The sequence below is a fragment of the Lithobates pipiens genome, unplaced genomic scaffold (genome assembly GCF_037356315.1).
Source record: "Lithobates pipiens isolate NorthernLeopardFrog02 unplaced genomic scaffold, aLitPip1_a1.2 Scaffold_8, whole genome shotgun sequence".
Lineage (NCBI taxonomy): Eukaryota > Metazoa > Chordata > Amphibia > Anura > Ranidae > Lithobates > Lithobates pipiens.
The window spans coordinates 101,898,394-101,913,117 of record NW_027507903.1 but is presented as its reverse complement, the minus strand read 5'-3'; the positions used below and the strand labels follow the sequence as shown (position 1 = coordinate 101,913,117).

At 44.4% G+C, this 14,724-nt stretch overlaps 1 protein-coding gene across 1 annotated transcript in view; it reads left to right on the top strand.

Moving 5' to 3' along the window:
* The window catches only part of LOC143963684 (dual oxidase 1-like), a 246,905-nt gene that overhangs the window by 163,421 nt on the left and 68,760 nt on the right, over nucleotides 1-14,724 (top strand). The window contains exon 23 of the mRNA XM_077473400.1: nucleotides 7,678-7,747. Within this exon, the coding sequence (XP_077329526.1) occupies nucleotides 7,678-7,747 (70 nt within the window). The remainder of the gene's footprint in view (nucleotides 1-7,677; nucleotides 7,748-14,724) is intronic.

Here is a 14,724-nt window from a genome sequence, read left to right as displayed (position 1 = left end):
GAGAGTGATTTGGGGGGGGGGGGGGGTCAAAGATTTGTTCTGGGTTGTTGGGGATTTCAGCTAACAAGGAGCGATTTGTATTGGAAGAGGAGGAATTTTTGTTTAGGGAGGATTTTGGCTTGCAAAGAGAATTTATGCTTAGGGGATAGGTCTGCAGAATAGTGCTTGCATATTTCTTGAGGAGGTTTTTTTTGCTGAAGCATAATACTCTACATTTGGTGGGGGAGTCCTTTTCCATCGTCAACCTGGGAGCTAGATTACCTTGTCCTGACACTGCATATTAGAAGCCAGGAGACTCATGTCATCAGCCTTCACCTATACGTAGTATATACTATATTTGCAAACAGACTTATTGATTTAGGAGGAATCTAGGCCAAAGATCATCAAATTAAGCAATATTTGAGAGATAGCTTACCTTTTCGGAGTAACTTGTATATGAAGGGCAGAGAAGAGGTCGAAATAACAGGGGAGAGTTACAGAGTCCAAACAGATTTATTTGATCATTGATGCTATGACTGTATGTTTGAATAAGAGTGAAAACTATCTAATAGGAAAGGGATGCTTCTAGAAAATGTTAAATCAGAACTCTGGGAAATTTTTTTTATCCATGTCTTGTTGCTGATCTCCTACCTCTACCAACTATGCCATCCATCTTCTTCTGAGCTCTGTGGTTCCTCTGTAGCAGACTGATGATTTTGCAGAAAAGCAGTGATTTCCTGTTCGCAAGACGGCTGGCTGCTATTTCTACTGTACCCTCAGCCAGTGGTCTTGGCACTTTCCCCTAGTAGTTCTCTAAGGTAATCAGGGACTTGTACTTACATTCCTGCTTGCTGTAGTGGGTGAAGGGGTCTCACAGACCCCGGTTTGTACCACCCATAGAGGTGGTTTCCTCTCTTCCCCCTTCCTCCTCTGCTCCTTGCCAACACTGCCCCAATCCGCCCCCCCCCCCGCGCGTGCGCTGGCGTTGCCTGCCCGTCATCTCTCAGTGCAGAGCAGGGATCATTAAAAGACATCAGTCTGATGACAGAGCGAAGATCTCTGGCTGTGACAGATCTGCCAGTCCAGGAGGCGGGAGGTTGCAGCGATCAGTGTTTCACACACAAGAGCGGTCAAAGCCAGACATCTCCGCTCTGTCATCTGGCTGATGTCTATTAACGATCCCAGTAGGGCTGCACTTATGGACACTGATGGGCACAGATAGGTGGCACACATGGGCACAGGCTGCACTGGTGGGCACAGATAAGACCTCACTAATGGCACAAATGAGACTGCACTGATGGGTACAGATGGGACTGCACTAGTGGGCACAGATGAGGCCACACTGGTGGGAACAGATATGTGCTACTGATGAGCACAGATAGGCTGCACTGGTAGGCACAGATGAGATCACACTGATGGGCACAGATAGGCTGCACTGGTGGGCACCGAAAGGTGGCACTGGGCACAGATGAGACCAGACTGATGGGCACATATGAGACCGCACTGATGGGCACATATGAGACCGCACTGATGGGCACAGATGAGACCGCACTGATGTGCATAGATGAGATTGCCCTGATGAGCACAGATAGGTGGCACTCATGGGCACAGGCTGCACTGGTGGGCACAGATGAGACCACACTGATGGGTACAGATAGGCGGCACTAATGCGCACCGGCTGCACTGGTGGAAACATGTCAGACCACACTAATGGGCACAGATGAGACCGCACTGATGGGCACAGATGAGACCGCGCTAACAGGCACAGATCAGACTTATGGGCACTGATAAGTTGTACTGAGGGGGCACTGAAAGGCTGCACTAAGGTGGCACTGATGAGGCTGCACTGATGGGCACTGATAATCTGACCTGATATGCTGTACCGATAGGCACTGATAAACTGCACTGAGGTGGCACTGATAAGCTGCGCTCATGGGCACTGATGAGCACCGATGAGGCTGCACTTATGGGCACTAATAAGCTGCACTGATGAGGCTGCACTAAGGCGGCACTGATGAGGGTGCACTGATAATCTGCACTGATAAACTTCACTGATTTGGCACTGATGAAGCTACACTTATGAGCACTGATGAGGCACTGATGAGGCTGAACTTATGGGCACTGGTAAGCTGCACTGAGGTGGTACTGATGAGACTGCACTAATGGGCACTGATAAGCTGTACTGATGGGCACTGATAAGGCATCACTGATATGCTGCACTGATGGGCACTGAGGCTGCACTTGCATGTGCTACATTTATGGGAACTGATGAGGCTGAACTTAAGGGCACTAATAGGCTGCACTGATAAGCGTGGACACCATCCACTGCTTTACTGACACCGTCCACTGCCAAATATCTGTAGAAGGGTTTTCGACCATCCCTGCAAATACCTCCATATATTAGAGGGTTCCACTATTATTGTGTTATTCATTTGTAAGTTAGCGCTGCTCTTTTTCTGTGGTGCGGTTAGGAATGTTCTCACATACAACATACATGCACTGATTGCTGTTAGAAAGATCTCAAAGCTGTAGCAGGAGGAGGAATATTTCTAATACTGAATTACAGCAGAGTACAGAGGGAATAATATATAATTATGGGCATGTGTGTGCAGTTCAGTAATGATCACATAAAGCAAGTAAGGGCAATATGATTATATCCTGCTGTGGCTGGAGGGGGAGAGCACAAACATGTTTTGCATTTATAAGGCTGTAACCTACCTATCCTGTCCCGTCGTGTCCTATATTGGAGATTTAACATCTCACAGATATGATTTGGGTTAAATGAGATTTCTTTGACTATGAGTGAAAGCTTTAACACAATAACAACATGTATTGGTGAGTAGTTGAAAGTCTGTTTAATACACAACCATCTATCTATAGTCTACACTAATGGTCATCAACCCAGTCCTTGGGCCCACTAACAGGCCAGGTTTTATGCATTACCTTGAGGAGATGAAGACTAGAATACTGCAATCACTGAGCAGCAAATGATATCACATGGGATGTATTTCAGTTATCTTGCAAACCTGGCCTGTTAGTGGGCCCTGAGGACAGGGTTAATGACCACTGGTCTACACCAAGGAAGAAAATATTAGGTTAAAATAAGAGAATTACATGAAGGAGTACAGAGTATATTCCTTAAAACATTAATATACAAACAGCAGGGCATAAAAAACATAACATGTTACATGTAAAAGGCAGACCTTTCCCATAGTTACTATTTCCACCAAGGTTCCATTCTGATGGCTGCTCTACCATACAGTGTCTTTCCCTACCATATAGTCTGTGTATGTCATTACAGGCTGATGCCTCATTGGTTGGCATAGTGTGGCTCTGATTGGTGAGTTTCCATATTCCTGGTTAAGGACTGGCTACATCTCCAATCCCTATACTTTGCATAAAACAGCCCCCTTTAATGCAAATCCCTGTGACTATTATGAGCAGGAGATTAACTTGAATTTTCCCGGGAAGTTAAGTATTGATCGTGGGTTATATATCCCAGCATGGGATCCTATGAAGTGAGTATGTGTAAACAATGAGGTTTGGATCCCATTGTTTGTATACACAAGCCTAGACACAGACTTGTCTGGCCTACCAAAGATTTCTGTGAAGATAATATGTTCCGGCCTAGATACAAGCTAAATGAAATATATAAATAATTACAATATTTTACAGCTATTAATGGAGATTTCACATAAACTCATAAGGTAACAGTAGCATGGCTGGCTGCTTGCAGAATGAGGGGCGTGATTTATGTTGAAGTGGGCTTGTTCACATTTAACATGTACAGGCCTAGTGTACCCTACTACATTCTCTCCAATTCCAAAAGATTCATGGGAAATGTAGTTTGATTATAGTGTAGAGAGAGAGGAATAGGTATGATGTAATCCCTGTTCTAAAAGCTCCTCCTTGGCAGAATAGATGCTGCATTTTTTGAATTACAGGGAGGACTTCCTGAAAATTAATTTAGACTTTTCTCTTCAATGGTAAGGAATTTCACAAATGTAATGACTGTTTAGTGTTTTGTGTATGGGTGTGTACTAATGGGGGATGTTTTGCCATTCCTGGAGTTGTGCTTTAAGGAAAAAGGGACATTAATGGAGAGGGAAAGGGACCAAAGAACAAAGGGGAAGGTGGGTTAAGAAAATGGTAAAGAACGTTGGCAAAATGGTTAGGAAAGTGGTAAAGAGAAAGTGTAGAGATGGTTTAATTAGACATTCTGGGTTGCAGATAAAGCAATTTCATATGTTTAAACTTCTATGATAACATATGTGGCAAAGTCTTTAGAAGCAGGAAATAGGAGGGAGATAGTGAAGTAGGGTATTGAAAGCATTTAAAAACTTTCTAGGCGTTACGAGACTGTGTGCATATAAGACATGAAAGATATCATTGCGTTGTAATGAGAAATCTTTCCTGAGCTCCGGTAGAGCATGTTTTTATGCCAAAGTCTTGTTAATGTAGTTTTTCCCTCAGTAACAATTCATAATCCAGTAACACCTTTTCAGCATTTACCAAAGTTTTCGATAAAAAAAGCTAAGATAGCAAGAATGGGCATTGCTGTAGAAATCCTGGGTCCGTGGCCAGGACACTGTTATAGAAAAAGTGAAGAAGAACATGGTGAGAAGAGGTGGAAGAGAATGAGAGAAGAGGTATAAAGGGAGATGAGGAGGGCACATACTGTTCAGAATGAAAGGAAGATTTGAAAATAGAATACAGATCAGTGGAAACTGCAAAAGAGTTATAAAAGTCGCATACAATGCAAAAGTAAAGATACGGTCAAGCATATGATTACCATTGTGAGGTCAAACAGCAAAGGTTATTTACAGAAGTTTAGCAGCAAAACTATTAGGCCGCGTACACACGGGCGGACTGTTCGCCCAACCTTGTCCGCTGAACAGTGTTTGGGCGGACAGTCCGCTCGTGTGTGGGCTTTCAGCGGACAGTTTCAGCGGACAGTTGGACGGACAAAGTCTTTCGGAAATTCCGAAAAACTGTCCGCTGAAACTGTGTTTGAGCGAACAGTCCGCCCGTGTGTGGGCCTGTCCGCTGTACTTTCGAAATGAGCGGACTGTTCCCGCTCGGAAAGTCCGCCCATTTCGAGCGCGTGTACAGGTAGGCGGGGCCCGCGAAGGATACTTCGCGGGCTCCGCCGCCTGGAATGGGCTTAAAGGGGAACCCCAACGCCGAAAAAAATCGGCGTGGGGGTTCCCCCAAAGTCCACACCAGACCCTTGTCCGAGCACGCTACCCGGCCGGCCAGGAAAGGGGGGCGAGCGAGCGCGCCCCCCCTCCTGAGCCGTACCAGGCCGCGTGCCCTCAACATGGGGGGGTGCCTTGGGGAAGGGGGGGCCGCGCGGCCCCCCCACCCCAAAGCACCTTGTCCCCATGTTGATGAGGACAAGGGCCTCTTCCCGACAACCCTGGCCATTGGTTGTCGGGGTCTGCGGGCGGGGGGCTTATCGGAATCCGGGAGCCCCCTTTAAGAAGGGGGCCCCCGGATACCGGCCCCCCACCCTATGTGAATGAGTATGGGGTACAATGTACCCCTACCCATTCACCTGTGAAATAAAGTACAAAAAAAAACACAACACAGGGAAAAAATATTTTATTGCACAGCTCCGGGGGTCTTCCGTCTTCGGGGGTCTTCTCGCCGGACTCCTCCGCTATGTGTGTGTAGCTCTTTTACTAGCGGAGGAGTCCGGCTTTCTTCCTCCCCGCCGCCGGCCTCTTCTACCGACTTCGGGGGTCTTGTCCCCCTCTTCGGTTCTTCTGCCGGGCCACCGCGCCTGGTCCGGTGGCCCGGTCTTCTGTCGCCGTCTTCCGTTCTTCTGTCGCCGCCTTCGGTTCTTCTGCCGGGCCACCGCGCCTTCTTGTAGCTCTTTTACAGGCGGTGGCCCGGTCTTCTGTCGCCGCTGTCGTCGTCGCCGCCGCCGCCGCCTTCCGTTCTTGTTCTTCTTCTTGTTCTTCTTCTTCTTCTCCTGGAGATGTTGACTCGACGAGCTCTCCGGCCGGAATGCCAGAGCCGCGCTGTGGGGTCACTTATATAGTGACAATGGGGCGGTGTCACATGGTATATGTCACATGGGTTGGTCACATGGTGACCCCGCCCCCTTACGATGTCATAGTCCCCATGTGACATCAACCCATGTGACCAACCCATGTGACATATACCATGTGACACCGCCCCATTGTCACTATATAAGTGGCAGCGGAGCGTGTCCCTGGCATTCCGGCCGGAGAGCTCGTCGAGTCAACATCTCCAGGAGAAGAAGAAGAAGAACAAGAAGAAGAACAAGAACGGAAGGCGGCGGCGGCGGCGGCGGCGGCGACGACGACAGCGGCGACAGAAGACCGGGCCACCGCCTGTAAAAGAGCTACAAGAAGGTGCGGTGGCCCGGCAGAAGAACCGAAGGCGGCGACAGAAGAACGGAAGACGGCGACAGAAGACCGGGCCACCGGACCAGGCGCGGTGGCCCGGCAGAAGAACCGAAGAGGGGGACAAGACCCCCGAAGTCGGTAGAAGAGGCCGGCGGCGGGGAGGAAGAAAGCCGGACTCCTCCGCTAGTAAAAGAGCTACACACACATAGCGGAGGAGTCCGGCGAGAAGACCCCCAAAGACGGAAGACCCCCGGAGCTGTGCAATAAAATATTTTTTCCCTGTGTTGTGTTTTTTTTTGTACTTTATTTCACAGGTGAATGGGTAGGGGTACATTGTACCCCATACTCATTCACATAGGGTGGGGGGCCGGTATCCGGGGGCCCCCTTCTTAAAGGGGGCTCCCGGATTCCGATAAGCCCCCCGCCCGCAGACCCCGACAACCAACGGCCAGGGTTGTCGGGAAGAGGCCCTTGTCCTCATCAACATGGGGACAAGGTGCTTTGGGGTGGGGGGGCCGCGCGGCCCCCCCTTCCCCAAGGCACCCCCCCATGTTGAGGGCACGCGGCCTGGTACGGCTCAGGAGGGGGGGCGCGCTCGCTCGCCCCCCTTTCCTGGCCGGCCGGGTAGCGTGCTCGGACAAGGGTCTGGTGTGGACTTTGGGGGAACCCCCACGCCGATTTTTTTCGGCGTTGGGGTTCCCCTTTAAGCCCATTCCAGGCGGCGGAGCCCGCGAAGTATCCTTCGCGGGCCCCGCCTACCTGTACACGCGCTCAAAATGGGCGGATTTGCCTCCTCCTTACGTGGGCGAGTCCGTTCATTTCAAAAGTTGAGCGAACTGTTTGCCCAACCTTGTTCGTCAAACAGTCCGCTCGTGTGTGGGCAAGTCCGCTCATGCAAATTTTGAGCGGACTGTTTGCCGAAACTGTTTGACGAACAAGGTTGGGCAAACAGTCCGCGCGTGTGTACGCGGCCTTAGTGTCAATGAGAATATTGACATTGTCCAAAATAATATTAATATCAGTAAACAGTAAAATGAAAATAAATGTAAAGAAATGGTCCAAAAATAAATAAATAGCCAAGCCAGGAAGCTGATGGATTAATCTAAGGGGGGGAACCATGTTTCAGTGAACCCTAGGAATTAAATTCTGTTAGAAATGAAAAACTCGTGGATTTTAGTATATTTCTTACCCTCTGAGTATGTTTATATTTTTAAATTCAAGTAACTTCCTAGTTTTACTGTTTTAAACATAAGGTCAGTTATATGTTTTAGATTTTGTTTGTTGTTTTTGACACCCCATCTGTCAAATGTTTGCTGTGCAGGTATGAATGGTTCAGATGTCATCAATCACATGTGCAGAAGAGTATCTGGTGTTACAGAAGGTAAAAAACGGTATGTATGATTTTTCCACATTATATGTATTTCGTTGTGTTTAAATATTGTTTATTTCGTTTTCCACATTTACAAAAAGAACAGTACAAAATATTCCTTATACATACTTTTAAAAATCACTTTGACTAACATTCATGTTATTTCAGAGTTTTCAACATTCACATAAAAACAAACAGTCAAAAAAAAGTACACATTGGGTGCCCGACCGGATCGATCTTAAATATCCCAAGAGGGAAGAAGAAGAGGAAGAGAGAGGGAGAGGGAGAGAGGAGAAAAAAAAAAAAAAAAAAAAAAAAAAAAATATAAAGCACACCCCCTCCCCCTCTCTTCATGTGTTTAAAATTATCCTTTTGTGATTTTATCTTACCCATATTTATTACCCCCCCCCCACGTAACGCTTTTTCTTAATTCCAATTTGTGGTTTGTGTAAGGTGGGGATTCCTCTCCTTCCATCCCCACTCCCTTCTACAAAAAAAAAAAAAAAAAAAAAAAAAAAAAAAACCCCGACTAACCCCCTAAAGGGCCCCAGAACATCCCCTCCCCCACACACAAAAAAAAAAAAAAAAAAAAAAAAAAAAAAAAACCAACCAAGGGGGGAAAGGAATCCTTTCCCCTTCTCCTCCCTTCCTCCCTCCCCTCCTCCTCCCTCTTTTATAAAAAAGAAATAAAAAATTTATAAGGGGTTATGAAGTATATGCATCCTATCTCCCTCCCCTAGACGCCCTCTCCATCCCCCATAATTCCAAGATATATTGAGGATTTTCTAAATTCCATCCAGTTCCTCCAAGTCGCCTGGAATCTAATTTCGGCTCCCCGTTGAAGGTGTATTAGTTCTTCCATAATCCTCAATCTGTCTATTTCCCTAAACCAATCTCTTATCCCTGGTGTTTCCTTTACTTTCCAGTATCTCGGGATCAGTACTTTCGCTGCGTTTAGCAAAAATGGAGTTAATGCTCTTCTATATTTTTCCCTAGGGCCCTCGGCCGCGTGAAACAAACATTTCCAGGGATCCAATTCTATTTCCTTCCCATCGATCTCTTTAATTAAACCCACCACCTTTTCCCAGTATAGCTGGATTGCACTGCATTGCCACCATATATGGGCGTGGGTTCCCTCCCTCCCACACTCTCTCCAACAGAGGGGTGATAAGTCTTTGTTAATCTTATGCATTTTCGATGGGACATAATACCATCTAACCAATAATTTATAGTTCATTTCTTGGATCTTCGTATCTATTGACGTGGAGTGGGTATAGTCTATAACTTTCCCTTTCAGTTTTTCTGGGATTGGTTGATTCAATTCCCCTTCCCACCTCCCTAAAGCAGGTATCGCCTCGTCTTCCATTAAAGATATTAAGGTCCTATATATCTTAGAGATCCCCTGTCTGCCCACTCCTCCTCGGTCAATCAATTTCTCCCAAGGGTTTAAATTGTCACCAGAGCGGAGAGGTTTTGGAAGGGACTCAACAAAATGTTGGAGTTGTCTGTATCTCCATCCATCCCATGGTGTTCTTCCGTATTTCTCTCGTATCTCCTCCAATGAGCATAAGCTATTTACTTTTAACACATCCCTTAACCTTAATATGTCCCTATGCGTCCACTTCTGGAACATTTTGTTTTCTTTCCCTGGAGGAAAATAGTTATTTCCTGACAGGGGCATTAGAGGGCTATTGTTGTTTTGTCCTTCTGTACCTTTGAGTACCCCATCCCATGTTCTTAATGTTTCCATTGTAATCGGGGATATTCTTCTAGAGAGACCCCTAAACTTCATTGGAATCCAAATGGTCTGACTCAGGGCAACATTACTCATATTATCTTCCAGTGATACCCACTTTTTATATGGGGCGTTGTAAACCCAATCCAAAATCCTCCTCATTACCGCTGCTGAATGATATTTTTGAAAATCTGGGAGAGATACCCCTCCCTTATCCTTAGGCCTATTCATTACCTTATAAGAGACGCGACTTCCTCTTTTGTTCCATATAAATTTCTGAATCAGGGATTTAATAATTTTAAAATAGGCCCCTGGGATATTTATCGGGAGGCTCTGAAAGACATATAGAGCCTTTGGCAGAATCATCATTTTAATTACGTTTATCCTGCCGAACCATGACAGTCTATGTGCAGGGTAACCTTTAAGATCTTGTTTAATTTTATTTAAAAGAGGGAGATAATTATCTTGATATAAATCTGTAACTGATGTCGATAAGTATATTCCTAAATATTTCAGGCCCTTCTCTTTCCACACAAAGGGGAAAAGAGCTCTAAGTTCTCTTCTCTCCTCTGGGGGAGAATGGACATTTAATATCTCAGTTTTCTCTCTATTGATCTTAAAGTTCGAAACATTCCCGTATTCCTCCAGCTCCTGCAAAATCCTAGGAAGGGACTGTTTGGGATTCGTTATATAGAGCATAATATCATCTGCAAATGCAGATATCTTATGCTCATTCTCTGATACTTTTATTCCCTCAATACCTTGGTTCGCTCTTATAGAAACCAAAAGAGGTTCTAAGGAGAATACAAAAAGTAAGGGAGATAGTGGACATCCCTGACGTGTACCATTATAAAGCCCAAAAGAGTTTGATAGGGTCCCATTCACCTGAATCTGAGCTGTAGGGTTAGAGTATAAGGCCTCTATCCACCGCAGCATTCTTGGGCCTAGACCAAATTTATGTAATGTCTGCAGCATGTATTCCCATTCTAACCTATCAAATGCCTTTTCTGCATCAACCGATAGGAAAAGGGAAGACTGCTTCTTCTTCTTCTTAACTTCCTGCATTAAAAGGGTTGTCCTCAGTATATTGTCCCTCGCCTCCCTTCCAGGTACAAAGCCTGCCTGATCTCCTTCTATACAATCTGGCATATATTGTTTCAGCCTCTCAGCTAAAATCCTTGCGTAAATTTTTACATCCTCATTAATCAGAGAAATAGGTCTAAAACTAGAGCACAATGTTGGATCTTTCCCTTCCTTTGCTAATATAGTTATAAAGGCCCCCAAAGCTTCCTTCCGTATCTCCCTTCCTTCCCCTATTGAGTTCATGTACTGATGAAAATAAGGTGTTAAAGGTCCCAGAAACTTTTTAAAGTATAATGACGTGTATCCATCGGGCCCTGGGCTCTTCCCATTCTTACTATCCTTGATTGCTCTCTCTATTTCCTCCTTAGAGATATCCCTATCGAGCATACCAGCATCCTCCTCTGCTATCCTCGGTAGATCTATCTTCCGGAGATATTGTTCAATTTTTTCCCTTCTCTTTTGTTTATCCTTGGGGTCCTGGTCACCATTCACCTTATACAGTACACATTATATGTATTTGATATCTCAGACAATTTGTATCAGTGGTCCATCATAAATCAGACATGAGCTCCTCTAATTTGTTTAAAATAAAAATATATTGACATTGACACAGAGCTCCTTGGATTGGATCCACCACTTTGCCGTATAAATGGCAAAGTGGTGGATCGAATCTGAGGATTTTTGTGCCATGTGATCACTAGAATGACAAATCACAGCAATCCCAAATGTAAAATCCCAATAAGCATATTTTGATTTGCGCAGGAGTTATAGCATCCACAAAACTATGGGATAGATTTAGGGACTTTTTTTTACTAGTAATGGCGGTGATCAGTGATTTTTACTGTGACATTGCGGCGGACAAATCTGACACTAACTGACACTTTTTGGGGATCAGTGAGACCAATACAGTGTTAAAAAAAAATGCACTGTCACTGTACTAATGACACTGGCAGGGAAGGGGGTTAACATCAGGGTCAATCAAAGAGTTAAATGTGTCCCTAGGAGGTGCTTTCTGACTGGGGGGGATGTCCTTTGACTAAAGGAAAACAGAGATAAGTGTTTCTGTTTAGCAGAAACACAGCATCTCCATTTTACCCTCTGGCAGAATGGTGGTCTGCCTTGTTTACACTGTTCTGCCTCTTTACGGATGATCGCGTGTTCCCGATTGACATTGGGTCCAAAAAACAAACAAATTCTTGCTAGCTACCATGTAAAGATCCAATTAGAGTAGTTAAAGACAGCTGCTAGCATTAATCACGTGCCATATGTTCGTGCTAACCTAATATGTAAACCAATAAATGCCGCGCTATACAAATATCCCAAAATATAGTGCTGTGAAGTGTTGAAATCCTATGCAGTAAATGCCATACATGTATTGCAATCCTATACAATTGCCTGCCCACGCACCCCAGACCAAAAATCAGAAATCACATACAAGTACGTGATTTTGCGTTTAAGGGCCGCCCTGCCACATTATATGTATGTGGGGAGGTCCTTAAGCGATTAAAGAATCTATAAACCCAACATATAATATTTCTGATATGTGCCTGCTATACAATGTACTTGTTTGAAAACATATTATGCTCTCTTTATATTGCTTCCTTTATCTGAAATAGTTGCTGTTACTGCCAGCCCCTCTGCTTTCCTATTAAAAACTGACCACACTAGGCATGCACCTTGTAGTCCGTTTTCTAGCTGTGCTGGGAACTCAGCTTGCTCTCCTCCAATGATCAGACGTGTGCTGACATGCCCCCTCCCCCGTACAGCCATTCACTAGGAAGACCACTGTGCTACTGTTTTTCCGCTCTCTGAGTCCCATATGCAACTGAAAAGAGGATATGTGATCCTTATAAAAAAGAGGAAAAAATTATTTATAATGTTTACATCTATACACAAATGTTTTGCCTTTCATTTTCTATTTTAAATTGAATGGGTTGTTTTCCAAGGTGATGGTTCACATATACATTAAAAAAAAAAACTTGAATGTTGCATCCTACTAGGGCAAAATTCACATAGCAGCAAAGTATATAGACTCTATGAGTTGCCATATATTAGGTCTGAAGTGAGTCTTGATACTCCAGGCTTGGGAAAACATCATGGATGACCCTATTCACTGCAACTTATGGAGTCTAGCTACTTTGGTTCTATGTATCTAAAGCATCCAAAGAACAGGACTTAACGTGATTGTAAAGGCAGAAGGTTTGTATCTTAATGCACTCTACTGCACCCCTAAGCCCCTCCTAATACTTACCTGGGCCCCATCTCTATCCAGCGATTGTCCACGAATGCCTTGGTCATTTGGGGCACTCCCACTTAATTGGCTGAGACACAGAAGTGGCACCATTGGCTCTGGCTGCTGTCAATCAAACTCAGTTAGCCAATCAGGGGAGATTGGGGGCAGGCTTGGCCGCAGCTCTGTGTCTGAATGGATACACAGAGCTGCAGCTCGGATCCGGGAACCTCCATAGCAAACTGCTTGTTGTGGAGGCACTCAACAGGAGGGAGAGGCCAGGAGAGCCATCAAGGGACCAGAGAAACCGAGGATTTGGGCTGCTCCCTGCAAATCCATTTCACAGAGCAAGTATAAGGTGGAGGTAAGCAAGGTAAGTATAACATGTTTGTTTTTTTTATTGAAAAAAAAAATGACTTTACAATTACTTTAAGAATAGAAATTGTAGTGAGGTATAGAGATAAAAAAATCTACAAGGCATTTCTAAAGTCTTAAGTTCTAAAGTGTCCACCAGCCAATTCCTGTGACTAGGACTGTCCACCCTGCAAATATTCCAATGCTAAAGGAGGTAAAATCCTAAAGTAAATAACTGCAGAAAAGGACTTGCAGAAATCATGTGAGCTTGTTAAAATGTCAGAATTTAGGAAAGGGCAAGTCTTCAGAGACTTCACAGAGATAACCGTTACTACCCAAAAACAAACTACTACACATCTCAGATTTCAAAGGAAAACTTCTGGATGTACCACATGCTTCTGAGATAATAATTTGTAGAGTGAAATACAAAATTATAAAAATGTGTTATATATTATTTTTGGAGGGGGAAAAAAGCCCCAGTAAAAGGAACATGATATTTTGGCACTGCTTTGTTACTTCACAATCTAAACATAAGATTTTCATAAATAGAACTAATAGAAATTTGTATATAGAATTGCTACAGGGAAACAAAGAGAAAGCTGCCCATTGCCTAAAGCCTAATAAAAGGTGGGTGATGCAGACCTGAGACATAGAGGCTACCTCATTCAGTAAACTCCAGACAAATTCCCTTGCAAAGTTTAATTTACCTTGTAAAATGATTGGAGTATTTGGCTTTAGTAAATCAACCCAATAGTGTGTCTTAAAAAAAGATTGTGCTTATTCTGGAGTGGCAAAGTCAAAGTGCAGACCTCAGTCCTTTTAAAATGTATCTAAACATAACAACAACAATGTAGTATATTGCATTTTCCAGTCTATAGATGTGGTGGCTGCATTTTTTTTTTTCGTTTTTTGTTTTTTCCATGCTTTTCCCCTCTAAAATTTTAGTTGGTAGACTTGTGAATAACGCACTTATTGGTTTTGGGTAGATATGCTCTCTGCTCTGCTGGATCTATAGTTGCCACCTAGGCCTTTGTTCATCTTACTTGCATGGGAAATGGGGGATTAGTAGTTAAAAAAAGGAAGATAACATTGTTTTATACCTCAGTTCAGCTCATAGAAAGTGATAAAGGTTCTGCAAGATCAACAGGCATTTTCGATATTTGCTAAAATGTTCTTCGCTTCATAAAATAAAATTAAGACAGTCCCCATTTCTAAGGCCTCGTAAGCTGCAATATATTAAATTTTTGATCCAGGGTTCAGTTATCATTTTAGATATTGTGGCATAACCTCAGTAAAAGAGGGTTCTGTCCATGGGCGTCCGCAGAACTTTTTTCAGGGGGGGGGGGCATCATATTAGGGTCACCCATGCACCGCTCCTTTTCAACAATGTCTTGATCACATTATCATGGTCAGAGACTGCAGACATAGTACAGTCCCCAGGATAAGTAATGGATAATGGCTCACAGGCCCTCTTACCAGTCCCAGCAAAACTACAGCAGTGATCCCTCCAGCTGGACAATCGCTTAATCTGGGTTCCCCTGGGGCAACTCTGGTCAGTAGTGCAGCATGTCTATGCCCTGGTATAGGCTCAGTTTTT